The following is a 12,497-nucleotide window of genomic DNA, read 5'->3' on the forward strand; positions in this document are numbered from 1 at the left end:
TCCCAAGATAAAGAGATTCAGCCATTTATTAGGTAAGCAGCTTATTAGGTCTGGCCCAGCAAGAGGCTCAGGGTTTCCACTCGATGACTTTGATAGCAGTCCGGGCTGCCCGCCGCACTGCCTCACTGGTGTCTTCCTCGAGGGTGCGGAAGACGGGCACGTGAGATCTCAGAAACTTGCGGCCCTCAGGGGTCTCGGCCAGCATGGTGAGGGCCTTGGTGGCGTTCAAGCGTGCCTTGCTCAGGGATGAGCACAGCAGGTTCAGGAGCGGGTGGATGGCTTCTGCGTCCAGGGCAGCATATTTCCCTGTGGGCCACCAACACCAAGTGTCCCTCAGGGGGCTGTCTGTTCCATCTCTGTCACCTCAGCCCAACCCTGGCCTCTGGTCTGTGTGGCCGCAGGAGAGGTGCCTTCTCTCACTCCCTGTAGGCCCTGACACCTTCCTCTGGCCCTCCAGCCCCTCAACTGGCTTCACACCACCCTGATGCCTGTCCTGCAGTCCAGTTCTCTCAAGAAAACACAAAAATTAAAATCCAATTGACGTGGCAGGTATTTCTGGAACACCTGCTCTGTGCAAGGCACAAAAACTCATAGGTCTTTCCCTCCTGATCCTTACGGTTTATTGGGGGATGCAGACATTAATCTGTAAAGGAGATGCCCCCTCCTTAACCTTTGCCACCTTCCTGCTGCCCCGGCCTGCTAAAAGGCCAGGTGATTGCCCCCTGCTCCCAGCTTCCTACCACGCTCAATGCACTCTGTGTGCTGAGATCCTGTGGCCGCCCTCTGCTCTGCTGTTTCCCGCTGTCCCTTGGGTCAACACCCAGGCCCCTCCCAGAGGAGGCTTGGCCGCTGTCCTGTGCCCACTGCATTCCATGCTTCTCCAGTAGGTCATCAACCCTTTGCCACTCCCACCAAACTGTTCGCCAGAGGCTGAGACCTGAGGGCCAAGTCCCCACCACCCAGCACAGGGTCTGCCCCATGGCAGGGGCGTGGGGACCCTTGGCTGGAGTGCCAACTCTGTGAAAAGTGGCCTCACATCCCAGCTGTTGCCTGGACCCATGGTCACCTCTCTGGTCCTCCAAGAGCTCCCACAGGAAGCCCAAGCAAGACACTGCACTGAGTATGCCCTGTCTGAGCAATATGCACACAAGATGCCCTGCCCTGGAGGTCAGCATCCTCACTGCACAATCAAAAGGGGACTGTGGCTCTGGAAAGGCCCCAACCTCTCCTCCTCTGGTATGTCTCAAATACCACCATTAGTGTCAAGTGGGGAATGGCTGAGAACCCCAGTTCTGGGGGACTTTGCAGCATGCTGATTGAGAATCAGAGACCCAGTCAGTCCTCGGTGGAACACCAAGAAGGCACAAGGCATGGGGCTGATGCAGGCATTTGTGGGCACAGAGAAGAATAGACAGCTTTCAGAGGTCACGTGGGATGGCCTAACCTGGCCTCCAGGTGAAGAAACCAACCCCAGTCATTCCTGTGGCCAGGACTGGAGGACTTAGCATGGAAGCCTGACTGTTCCCCAGGTGGGAGAGGTCATCTCATACTCTTATTTGCTCCCCACCCCCACCCATTGAAAAAAATAATTTCGATAAAAAAAACACCATGGAAGCAAGGGCTCCAGTGTTTGCTTAGGTTTCAGGATAACCAAACCAAGGATGGCAAACTATATAATTAATCCCAGAATCAAGGCTTACAAGGGGTCTGGGTCGGAAGCAGGAATTCCAGGCCCAGGGAACAGCCTGGCATGAAGGGACAGAGGTCCTAATGGGAGTGACCAGGGAGGGGCCACAGGTAGTCCCCCCATGGCCAGGAAGAAAGAGGGTAGAGCATGGGCCCAAACTTGAAGGGACTTCAACAGCAGGCCAGGAAAAGTATTTTGGTAGGGCAGGGAAGGGGCAGTACTGGGATGCTGAGCAAAATGAGCATTCTGGAAAGCTTGCAGGAGACCCCCACTGCCTAGTAAACTACCGCCTGCATAGGAGATGCACCTGGCCAGCAGGCCACCTCACCTTGGGTGGTCATCGTGGCATACATGAGGGCCCCGGCAGCATTGGCCTGCACCTCCTCCATCTTGTCCTTCAGCAGGTGCACCAGGATGGGGATGACATCATGCTGCCACACCTGGTTCTTGCCCTCCAGAGGGATGCTGGGCCAGAGAGGGGACAGTTGTGTGGCTTCGCTTGGCAAGGAGGTGGGCAGGGCCAAGGACCACCCCAGGGGACACCAGGAGGATGTGTGTTGGGACCATCCCTGGTGGTCTGGGCCTGGTCAAGGGGTGCCAGGGTGCAAGAGAGCACTGGTGTGAGGTTTGGGTCTCACCCCCATGCTGAGATGACCTAGGAGCACGGCTTGGGGCCACTCAAGCAAAATCGCAGAGGAGCCAGGGGCTGATGGACCCTTGCCCTAAGGTAATACATGAAGACACCAGACATATCACCCCAGCCCCAAAATGGGGAGCAGCAAGGCCCAGGGGTGCGACCCACAGGGACACGTGTTTTGACTCCATGCAAGAGCCGGAGCTGCCAGAGATGGGCTAAGACCCAGGAGCTGCACCAAGCCACCAGGGAGACATCCGTGCAGAGCCACCCTCATGGGAGAGACATTGTAAGTCACTTCTAATCCTGGCACTGTGTGAAGCTGTGAAAATAAATGTGATGGACTCCCCACGAGCTCCCTTTGGGAACTTGATCAAAGATGCAGAGTCCTGGGCCACGCCTGCCAGGATTCCGTGTGTTTGTTCATTCCCACGGCCAGGGCTGACCGAACACTGTGGTGGACCCTGGCCCAGACGCTGAGGCCAGTGCAGGGTTGCTCTAGCTCGGCACGACTGACACTGGGGCTGGATCATTCTTTGTGGTGAGGGCTGTCCCATGCATTGTGGGATGCTGAGCAGCATCTCCGGCTCCCCGCCCACCCCTCGATGCCAGGAGCACCCTTCTCCCTCAAGTTGGAACAACCAAAAACGTCTCCAGACAGTGCTGCCTTCTCCCGGGGGACCAGAGCTACACCGCGCCCCCCCACCCCCATTTTGAACACCTGCTCTCAAGCAGCAAGCAGAGCAAAGTCCTGCCGTCAGGAATTCCCCTCAAAAAAAAAAACAAAACAAAACAAAAAACCCTCAGGGGTGACACATGAAACAGCAGGGAATGGTGAAAAGCACAGGCGGGCCTGGTGGAGGCCGTCGTTGTCTAGAATGGGTATGGTCCTCAGAGGCTTCACTGGAAGGGGACCTCTGAGCAGAGACCAGGTGCTGATCGGTCTGGAGCAGGGTCCCAAAATCTCCATGTTCACAAGCTCCCAGGGGTCTGGATCAGGGGCCACACTCACAGAAATGCTGGCCCGGGTTTCTAGACAGAATCCCAGCTGGAGGGACAACCAGGGCCCAGAGAGGCAGGAGGTGCCAGGACGAAAGCAGGTGGCCATACCTAAGGCATGGACTTGGGGGGACAAGGGACCATCGTCCTGGGGAACGGTCTTTGTCTGGGATCACACACTGCCTCCCTTCCTCCCTCCCAGCTCTGAGGCATTGCGTGCTCCCTCAGGTTCCAGGCCAGGATTTAGACTGTGATCCCCTGCGACCCTGGGTTGCCAGTGACTGGACACATTATGCTTCTGCTTCCTTCCCTATAAAAGGTAATCAAGCACCTTCCGTGGAGGACTGCCGTTTGTAGACAATGCCTGGCACCTACAGAGCACTTAGTGACTGCTATCACCGCCACACTTCTGTGTTTGCCTTCTTCACGGGGAGGTGGCGGGGGCGGGGGGGGGGGAACCAACCACCTCATTTTACCCAGGACTTGGGGGCTTCCTGGGATACAGGACTGTGAGTGCTAAGCTGTTGGGCCAACAGGACAGAGGCCCCTGCCCAAGGGGACAGGGTCTTCCTCCCACAAGGCCCAAACAGGCTGGGGCGGGGAAGCCAGCCCTGAGGTGGATTCCTGGGAGCTCCGGGGCAGGCTGGCTTGCTGCGGGACTGGGGGTGCTCAGGTGCCTCTCTGAGCCTCGGCAGAAGTGGAAGCCCGGGGGGCCAGCTGCTCCTGCCCTCCCTGCACTGTCCACCCTGTCTGCGAGGGCCAGGCTCACCTGACCACAGTGAGCATGCAGGCAGCTTTGCTGCGAATGTCATCATTGGTGCTGAGGAGCTTCTGCTTCAGGAAGGGCACCACGCGGTTACTCAGCGCCTCAGTGGCATCCTCCAACAGGCAGGCCGCCAGTGTGTCCAGGAGGAGCCCTTGGATCTCTTCCTCCTCCCTCTGCAGCTTCCACACCAGGGAAGGAATCAGGCCGCTGTTGACAATGCCCTGGGCTCCTGCGGGACAGGAAAGGGCACAGAGGGTGGGTCAGTCCTCCCTGCCCATTCTGGTGGCCAGTGGGAGAGGGGAGTCCTGCAGAGCTGGTGGGGGATGGGGGTTGCAGATGCCCCTTGCTGCCAGACCCTGGAGCAGCTAGCTGGAGCCTGTGGATGACAAGCTAGGGTGGGAACCATGCGTCCCTGGAGGACCCCCAAACTTTGGTCACCTATAACTGGTGGCGGGGGGGGCGGGGGGGATATCAGCCTTCAACAGGTGCTCAGGAGCCTGCGGAGCAGCAGCCATCCCTTGGAGAGCACAATAGCCACCCCTGCAGGGCCCAGGCACAGGAGAAATTCCCTTCCCTTTGCCTCCTTGCACCAGAAGGAAGGGGGGGGGGGGAGGGACAACCAACCTCCTCCTTCTCACCCACGACATCTTTAAGCCACTAGAAACCTCAGGCCAATCTGGCCAGCCTTTGGGAAAGGAAAAAGAGCCAGGTATCAGGCCTGAGGCAGAAGTGAACAGGCCAGCATTTTACAGACAAAAAAGAGCTGTGCCTCTAAACAAAGGAGACAGGAAATCCATAGACTCTTGTGGTGGTGGTGGGGGGGGGTGTCTCAAAAACCTGCAGGAAGGGGGCTCCACACAGCTGGGGCACCAGGCTGGGAGAAGGTGGTGAGGTGAGGCTCCCCAAGGATATGTTCCCCCTCCCTCCTTCCAGCTCCTCCTCTCTTCCTGAGGGATGTCTGGAGGGGAACCCAGAACCAGGCCAGGCAGCCCTCCTGAGGGCCCCAACTCCCCTGTGTCCAGAATTGCTTCTGAAGCAGCCATCACTGGGAAGTAAGCAGGCCGGTGCTGGGGAGGGCAGCCCCCCCGCCCATGCCCCCAGCCTTCCTCCTGGCCCTTTTCCTGGCCTCCTCTGTGGCCCACACCACCCACCAAGAAGCCATACATATATATATATATACAGCCCCCATGGAGGTGGCCACCAGTACCACCTCTCTCTTCCGCCTCCCCAGCTAAACCCTCTAATTTACCCTAGAGAGACAAGTAAACAGGTTAATTAGCCTAAAGGTCTCTAAGTGCCAATTAGCACCAGGGATTTTGTCTTTGAAGACATCACCCCAGCCTTCCTCCCTCACTTCCTGAGGACATCAAATGGCAGGTGCCCTGGAGTGAGGGGGATGGAGAGGCACAGATGCATGTCCAGTGGCTCCCAGTGTCCCTGGCCAGCTTCTCATTGGGGTGTCATGGTGGAGCAACTAGCTCTGCCCCATTCTCAGGATACTCCTGACACAGGAAGAGCAGTTGCCCATTGCTTTAAGGGCACTGCACTTCTTAAGGCTAAATCCACACAGATTTCAAAAAACGCTTAGCTTGGACTCCTAAATGTATCCAGCTGTGTGACCTTAGAAAAGTTATTCTACCTCTCTGAGCCTGGTTTCCTCATTATGGAAACCAGCCTAGTGGGTAGGGAGTTGTGCAATGCCAATGGGTAGTAGGTGAGAACATGATCTCCGTAAAGAACTATTATGGGAGACCAGAATGCTTGGGCCTAGCATCCTAAGGAATTCCACCAACACTGAGGCTTGGTTACAAGCAAAGGCCTGTGGGGTGAGGGTGAGAGGTGAGGTGTCATGTACAAAGACAAAAGCTGCACAGTCCCTGCACTGCAGGAACACAGCCCCTCTCTCCCCTTCAGCCTCTCCCTCCCCATCAGGCCATGGCTGGGCCACACACCTGGCCTTCGGCTCTAGCTCCACTGTGCACTCAGGCACCTGCCCACAGGCTCCCTACTTGCCCCAGTCATGGGTCCAGCTCAGTCGCAACCTGAGCTGGAAACCCTCTCCCCAGCTCACCATGGAGAGGTGACAGTTGGACTTTGCAAGGATTTTGCTGGCTGGAAAGATTTTGCATAGAGGGAGAAGGTTCCTGGCTGGGGGACACCTGAGCAAAGGCCCCGGGACGAGGAATTTGCACGTCATCAAATTGGGGCTTGGTTGTGGCCTCACTTGCACCTAGGTCTGGACTTTCCAGAGACCCCTTCCTCCCAAACGTGTTGCTGGGCACAGGCTGGGGGGAAAAGGTAGAGTTAGAGAGTCGAAATCAAACTGCCAGAGGTAATCAGCTCCACTACTCCCTCCCTGGGTGAGGAAACCAAGGCCCAGAGAGGCAATTCAAGTGCCTGAGGTCACACAGCAGACAGGGGCAAAGCCAGGGCCCTGAGCTACTTGGGTTTTCTCAGGCATTTGTCTCGGGCTTCTACTCCTAGAAATGCTGAGCACCAGGACCCGGGTTCATTCTGAGACAGAGGGAGAAGATTAAAAATAAAACGCGTGCCGGGTGTGCCTCTCTGCTCGTTCACTTTGCTTTTCAGCTAAAAGGAGAGTTGCAGGCCTGGCTATTTATAACTAACCCAGATCTGCAATGGTTTGTTCAAGTTGGGGCTGGGGGGTTGCACAGACCCCAAGGAAACAAACTGGAGAAACCCACTCAGCCCCACCACAGCCTGAGAATTGGCCAGCGGGGCTTGGGAGAGCAGGTCAAGCCGGGAGAAGAGCCAGACAGGACGGTGTTGTTGCCAGCATCCAGAGACTAGCAAGACACCACCACCCCCATCATCGGGGGGTGGGGAGACCAGCGGCAGAGTAGGCCAGGACCCGGCACCACAACACAAGTTCGTGCGCATGTAGAACGCACATGGAATTCCAGGGTCCTAAGGACTCTGGACTTGCAGGGAGGGAGGCCCAGGGGAGCTGGACCTAATGGGGCCAAAGGGCAAAGGCATGAGGTATGGGGCGTACCTGGGGAGGGCCCCGGGTCTGGCATGGCTGCTGTGCCGCGATGGATTCAGTGGTTGAGCCAGAAAAATCCACCAATCCCTCCAGAATTGAAGGGACATGATGCCCATGGCACAGAATGCCCTGTGTTTGAAGTTTGGTCATTTCCTGGAGGATGGCCTGACACCACCTACAGAGGCCACTCCTCAGCCATCTGTCCCTGCTGGATTGGTGAAGTATGAGGCTCAAGCACCAGGGCCTTCCTCTTTCCACCACAGGGCCCCAGCTGTTGTCCTGGTCCCGTTTTTCCGGCTAATAAGGACTGAGGATGGAGCATCTGCACCTCATTGGGACCCACCTGTCCAGCATTAGCCTTGTGTGGTCCCTGTGCCCTGAACCACTGGCACACAGACCCCCCCCCCACCTGTGCCTACCTTTGCTCATGGATACACATCCCTGTCCTTAGTTTACATGGCTTCTCAATGGCACATGACATGCCTGACCCCATCTTACCTCTCAAGACCCTGTCTTACCTTCCTGAGGAGCCAGGACCCTCTACTCACTGGTTTTCCGGCCACCTCTCCCACTGGTCCTCCATCTGCTTAGCAAACGCTGTCCTTCCTCCAGCATCTCCTCTCATGCGGGCCTCCTCCTTGCCCCCCCCCACTCTGCCCCCACTCTGTCCCTCTGTCTTGGCTGCAGCCACCACATGGCCCTCTCCTGGCACACTCTGTCGCTCAGTGATCCTGCAGCCCTACGCTGAACTCGGCTTCATGGAGAATCTCTGCTTTCTTATTTTCTGAGGGCTGACCAGTTGACATTTTTATTATTTGATTCTGCATATTAGGACAGCATACATTATGGGACCATGCGTATTGCAAATAAATATGAAACAAAAACTTGTCATCCTCCTTCTCAAATTTAAGAAGCAAATCCTAAAACTCTCCAGTGGTTCTTAGGCTGACATCCCCAATCTCAGAGAAGGGCCACTAGCCGGTACAAACGTCCCCACTCCAGCCTTGTATCCTGGCACCCACACCTGCCTGCTGCCTCCAGCCACGCTGGTCTTCCATGGGTTCCTGCAAGGCCTCATGGCTCCTTCCTGCCCAGCACCTTCCCCAACTTGGGATATGCTTCTCTCTTGCCCTAGGTCACAGGCCACTTCCATCCTGCTGTCTCTCAGTGCCCAGTTCTTCCCCTGCCTTGCCACATGTCCCTGGGGCCCTGGTGGGTCTCCTCCATGGGGCCTCACACAATTGTAATGGTGGATTATTGCCCCGCAGACAGGAAGGTCTACCAGGCAGCGCCGGGCGTGTCTAAATCCCAGAACTATCCCTGAGCAGAGGAGGTCATCAGGAAATGATTACTGTATGAAGAATTACAATCATTGGTGGCCGCCAGGGTCAGGTGAGGCAGGCAGTAGCCAGCCCCATGGGGCTGCTTCATGGGCTAGCCTCTGATCTCATGCGTGGACTGCTGCAGAGGGCCAGCCTACACTAACATCTAGGTTTGCCCTTGCAAGCAGCTCCATTCTGATCCCAATCCTATAACAGAACTGCCCTCGCCCATCTCTAAACATGTGCCCACGTGTATTGCCCCTCAGAATCACTCTCCAAGGACAGTCTATTAGCGTCTCCCTTGACAAAGAAGGAAACTGAGGTTCATCCAGGTGAAATAGCCTCCCCTCCAAAGGGTGTACAGGTAGCAGAGCTGGGTCTGTGCTTTCCCCCCACACCCTCTCACCTGGGGATCCACACCAGGGCAGGGCCTGTGCCTGCCATCTTCCTGGTATCACGTGAGACCACTAGCTTTTGAGTGGTCCTGGGAGCAGAGGCCCAGACTGACCCAGCCAGGGGGGTTTGAAGGCATGCACCCAGAGGAGCCCCTCCACTGTTAGCCACCTTCCTTTGGTTCTCACGGGCCACCTCCAGCGAGATTCACCTCAGGATGCCCATCCACCAACATCTGTCCTATCCCTGACAGTTTAGGTAACTTCTTCACAGGTTAGCCTCGTGTGGTCCCCGTGCCCTGAACCACTGGCACACTGATCCCTCCCACACCTGTGCCTACCTTTGCTCATGGGTACACATCCCTGTTCTTAGCTTACATGGCCTCTCAATGGCACATGATGTGCCTGATGCCGTCTTACCTCTCAAGACCTTGTCTTACCTTCCTGCGAAGCCAGGACCCTCTAGAGACTCACTGGTTTTCTGGCCACCTCTCTGAGCATGTGTCACACAGTAGGTAGTACAACAGTCTCGGTCTCACAGCAGAGGTAACATTCCCAGAGAGGTTATGGAATAATGTTGCAATGACACGGTGTCCAGCCTGCAGAACCAGACCCCCAGCCCTGCCTTCTGACCACAAACCTGGGCTGGGATGACCACCCAATCCGCCTCTGTCAACAGTCAATTCCAGTGCTTCTGCCCAGGGTGGGGTGATCCCCGTAATGTGACCATGAGGGAGTAAAGTGATAAGGAAGGTGTTGGCGAGGAGAATCTGCACTTTTACCAGGGATGCTCTAGAATATGCAAAGATTCAAGTTACAACGATGGCATTAATGTCTTGGCTCTCTGGCCCAAGTCTTTTAAGCACAGGAGTGAGGGGCTCCTGCCTCTGATGCCCACAGATGGGCTCCCCCCTAAAATTGAAGGCAGAATTTGGCAGACTGGCTCAGGTGCATTTCACTGAGCATCCGATGCCTTCTACCCTCTACCAGCTTCCCTAAGGCGGCAATAGGGGATCCTGGCCTTCACTGAGCCGGCTTCCTCCCACCTCTTTGATGTGGGGGACAGATCCCGGGCTTTCTCCCTCCCCTCCTCTTCAAGGCAGCCTTCTGTGGCCAGGATTGCCAGAGGGGGGACCCTGAAGAGCCCCTACACATGCGGCGGGGGGGGGGGGGTGGGGAGCGAGAAGCAAAGATGACTAATGTCCCTCCCATCGCTGCACTAACCTCAGCGGTGTAAACCTTTAGGGTTTGCATAGCCTTTCACACGTTCTAGCAGATTGTCGCGACAATTCAGGGAAGCAGGTGCCACCAGCCCCAGTTTGCAAAACAGGCTCAGAGCGGTCAGTTGGTTGCCCAAGGTCGCGGGACCCAGAAGGGGCCGAGCTGAGTTCGAATTCAAACCGGGGGCGCAGAGCGGGGTCTGGGGCGGGGGCGGGGCGGGGGCGGGGCGGGGGGGACGCGGTCTCGGGTCTGCGAGAGGCGGCCCCGCAGGGTCCGCGCCGGGGCTTCGGCCGCAGCCGGGTCCCTGGGCCGCCGGTGCGGGCAGCGCGTGCCGGACTGCGGCGCGCGCGGAGCCGCGGCCCCGCCCCCGCCCGTTGCCATTGGGCCGCACAGGCATCCGTCTGCCGCCCCTGCCCAATGAGAGGAGAGCCGGCGCTCGTGGCGGGGCGGCGGCGCCCAGCGCGTGGTCAGCGGCGGGCGCGCGGCACCCCCGCCCGCGGTTGGCCTGGCAACGCGCTGCGCTCCGGCTCCGCCCCCTGCCGGCGGCGGCGCGGCGCGGGGCGGGCGGACCCGCGGGCGGGCGGCGGGCGGCGCGGGAGGGCGGGCGGAGGGAGCCGAGCCGGCCGAGGGTGTGCGCCGCCCGCGGTCCGGTCACGTCCCCGCGCGGTGCCGCCGCCCGCGTAGTGCGGAGCCAGGGCGCCGCGGCCCGCGCTCGCCTGGCCTCGCCTCGCCTCGCCTCGCCTCGCCGCCCCGCCCCGCCCCGCCCCGCCCCGAGCGGCTCGGCCGGGGCTCCGCGCGGCGGCCCGGAGGTGAGTGAGCGGACCCGCGGCCGCGGGGCGCGGCGGGCCCTCGGGGCTGGGGGCGCGGCTGGGGCGCCCTCCCCACCCCCACCGGGGCCCCGCCCGGGCCTTTGTGCAGGGGATGCGCCCGGGCGGGGGCCGCCGGGGAGCGGCGGGAGGGATGCCCGGGCGGGGATGCCCGCGAGGTGGGCAGGGGCGGCCGCGGGCCCGGCAGGTGCCGGGAAGGGGCGCCCCGGGCCGAGGGGCGGTGGAGGGGCGGCCGCGGGCCCGGGAGGTGGGCCGGGGCGGCCGCGTCGGGGGCCCTCCCCTCGGCCGGCGGTGCGGAGCCGCGGCCGGGCCGGGCGACCTGCGGGAGGGCGCTGAGCCGGGTCTGCCTCCCGGGGGAGCGGGGAGGAGGCGACCCCGGGCGGCTGCAGCGCCGACGCGTGGCCTTGGCCGAAACCGGGGAGCGGGCCCCGGAGGCCTGGGCCCGGGGCCGGGCGGCTCGCAGTTTTCCGTCATCGGTCTTGCAGAGAGCAGGTTCCTTGGAGGCATTTAGAGCAAGAGAGGAGTATCGACCTGCTGCGATTGTGCTGTGTTCCTGGCTCAATATTTTTTTCCCTTAAAAGGCGGTGGGGGTGTTGGGGGGTGGGGGGCGAGGCGGGAGGGCCTCGGGGCTGGGGCTCCGTATCCTGCGGGAGATCCAAGGGGGCTCTGCCTGCAGGGCGGTGCTGAGCCTGCCTGGGGGATGATGGCAGGAATCTGCCTAGGCCGAGAACTGGGGTTCTCTGTCACAGGAGAGGAGAGGATGGGGAGGCAGTGCGGGAGCAGGGTTCCCTGGAGTCCCTGTCTCAGCAGGGAGGGACCCGTCTGGTAGGCAAGGGCTGCCTGTTTGGGTGAGGCAGCCCAGCCCCTGATGGGCTCCCTTCTGCCCAAGTGATTTCCCTGCTCTGGGGACTGAGTCCTGCTGCCTTGGGTTCTGTCTGGAGGAGGCTCCTTGGCCAAATTCAATTAAACAAATATTTACTGAGCATTTGCTCCCCCAGAGCCTGGCGCTGAGGTGGGAGTGGACTGGGCCTGCCCTCCTGGGACTGACTCACCACCCCCCTAGGGGAGGAACGGCTCTGCTCAGATCACCCAGCCCTGAGTGTGGGTGCCGGGGGCCGCTGGAGGCACCTCAGGGATGATCTGGACTGGGGTTAGGTGGGCTTGTGGGCCAAGTGACATTTGAACTAGAGCTTGAAGGACAGGAGCACAGCTGGAGTGGGCACTGTGCTGAGAGGAGAGAATGGACCAAAGCACAGAGAGGGCACTCAGGCAGTTTGGGCCTGGCAGGATGTGCTTGGGAAAGCATAGGTGGCATGGCGGGAAAGGTGGGTGGGGGATGCACAGGGCCTGTGGGAGCAGGGCCAACGGAGCACCCCATTGCTTGTTAGCTGTGGCTGTTCCGTGGAGGCCGCGGTTTCTTCCTCTGTGAAAGAGAGCACCTCTGGGACCTGGGAGCTGCGGTGGGCCTGGGGACGAGCTTGAGAGACTCCAGGGGGCTCCTTGTGGCCCAGGACTGCTCTTCCAGGCACCTTGTCTCATGGGCAAGGCGGGGGTACTGGGTAACCAACAGCCTGGCCCCTTTCCTCACCAGGATGGAGAATGATATTTAGCTGGTGACTCTGTCTTTCTGGGGCGTGGACGT

At 59.5% G+C, this 12,497-nt stretch overlaps 2 protein-coding genes across 4 annotated transcripts in view; one reads left to right on the forward strand and one right to left on the reverse strand.

The window, feature by feature from the left end:
* Positions 1-8: 8 nt before the first annotated feature.
* RSPH14 (radial spoke head 14 homolog) overlaps positions 9-12,497 on the reverse strand; it is a 78,077-nt gene continuing 65,588 nt past the window's right edge. For all 3 annotated transcript variants that reach the window (XM_072803389.1, XM_072803388.1, XM_072803390.1), the window contains exons 5-7: positions 4,090-4,315; positions 2,016-2,152; positions 9-306 (exon numbers count right to left, since the gene is read on the reverse strand). In XM_072803389.1, the coding sequence (XP_072659490.1) occupies positions 68-306; positions 2,016-2,152; positions 4,090-4,315 (602 nt within the window). In that variant the 3' untranslated portion in view covers positions 9-67. The remainder of the gene's footprint in view (positions 307-2,015; positions 2,153-4,089; positions 4,316-12,497) is intronic.
* The window catches only part of GNAZ (G protein subunit alpha z), a 51,882-nt gene continuing 50,204 nt past the window's right edge, over positions 10,820-12,497 (forward strand). Inside the window, exon 1 of the mRNA XM_072803387.1 lies at positions 10,820-10,837. The gene's annotated coding sequence lies outside the window, so the exon portion shown is untranslated. The remainder of the gene's footprint in view (positions 10,838-12,497) is intronic.

Source organism: Canis lupus, chromosome 27, assembly GCF_048164855.1.
Source record: "Canis lupus baileyi chromosome 27, mCanLup2.hap1, whole genome shotgun sequence".
Lineage (NCBI taxonomy): Eukaryota > Metazoa > Chordata > Mammalia > Carnivora > Canidae > Canis > Canis lupus.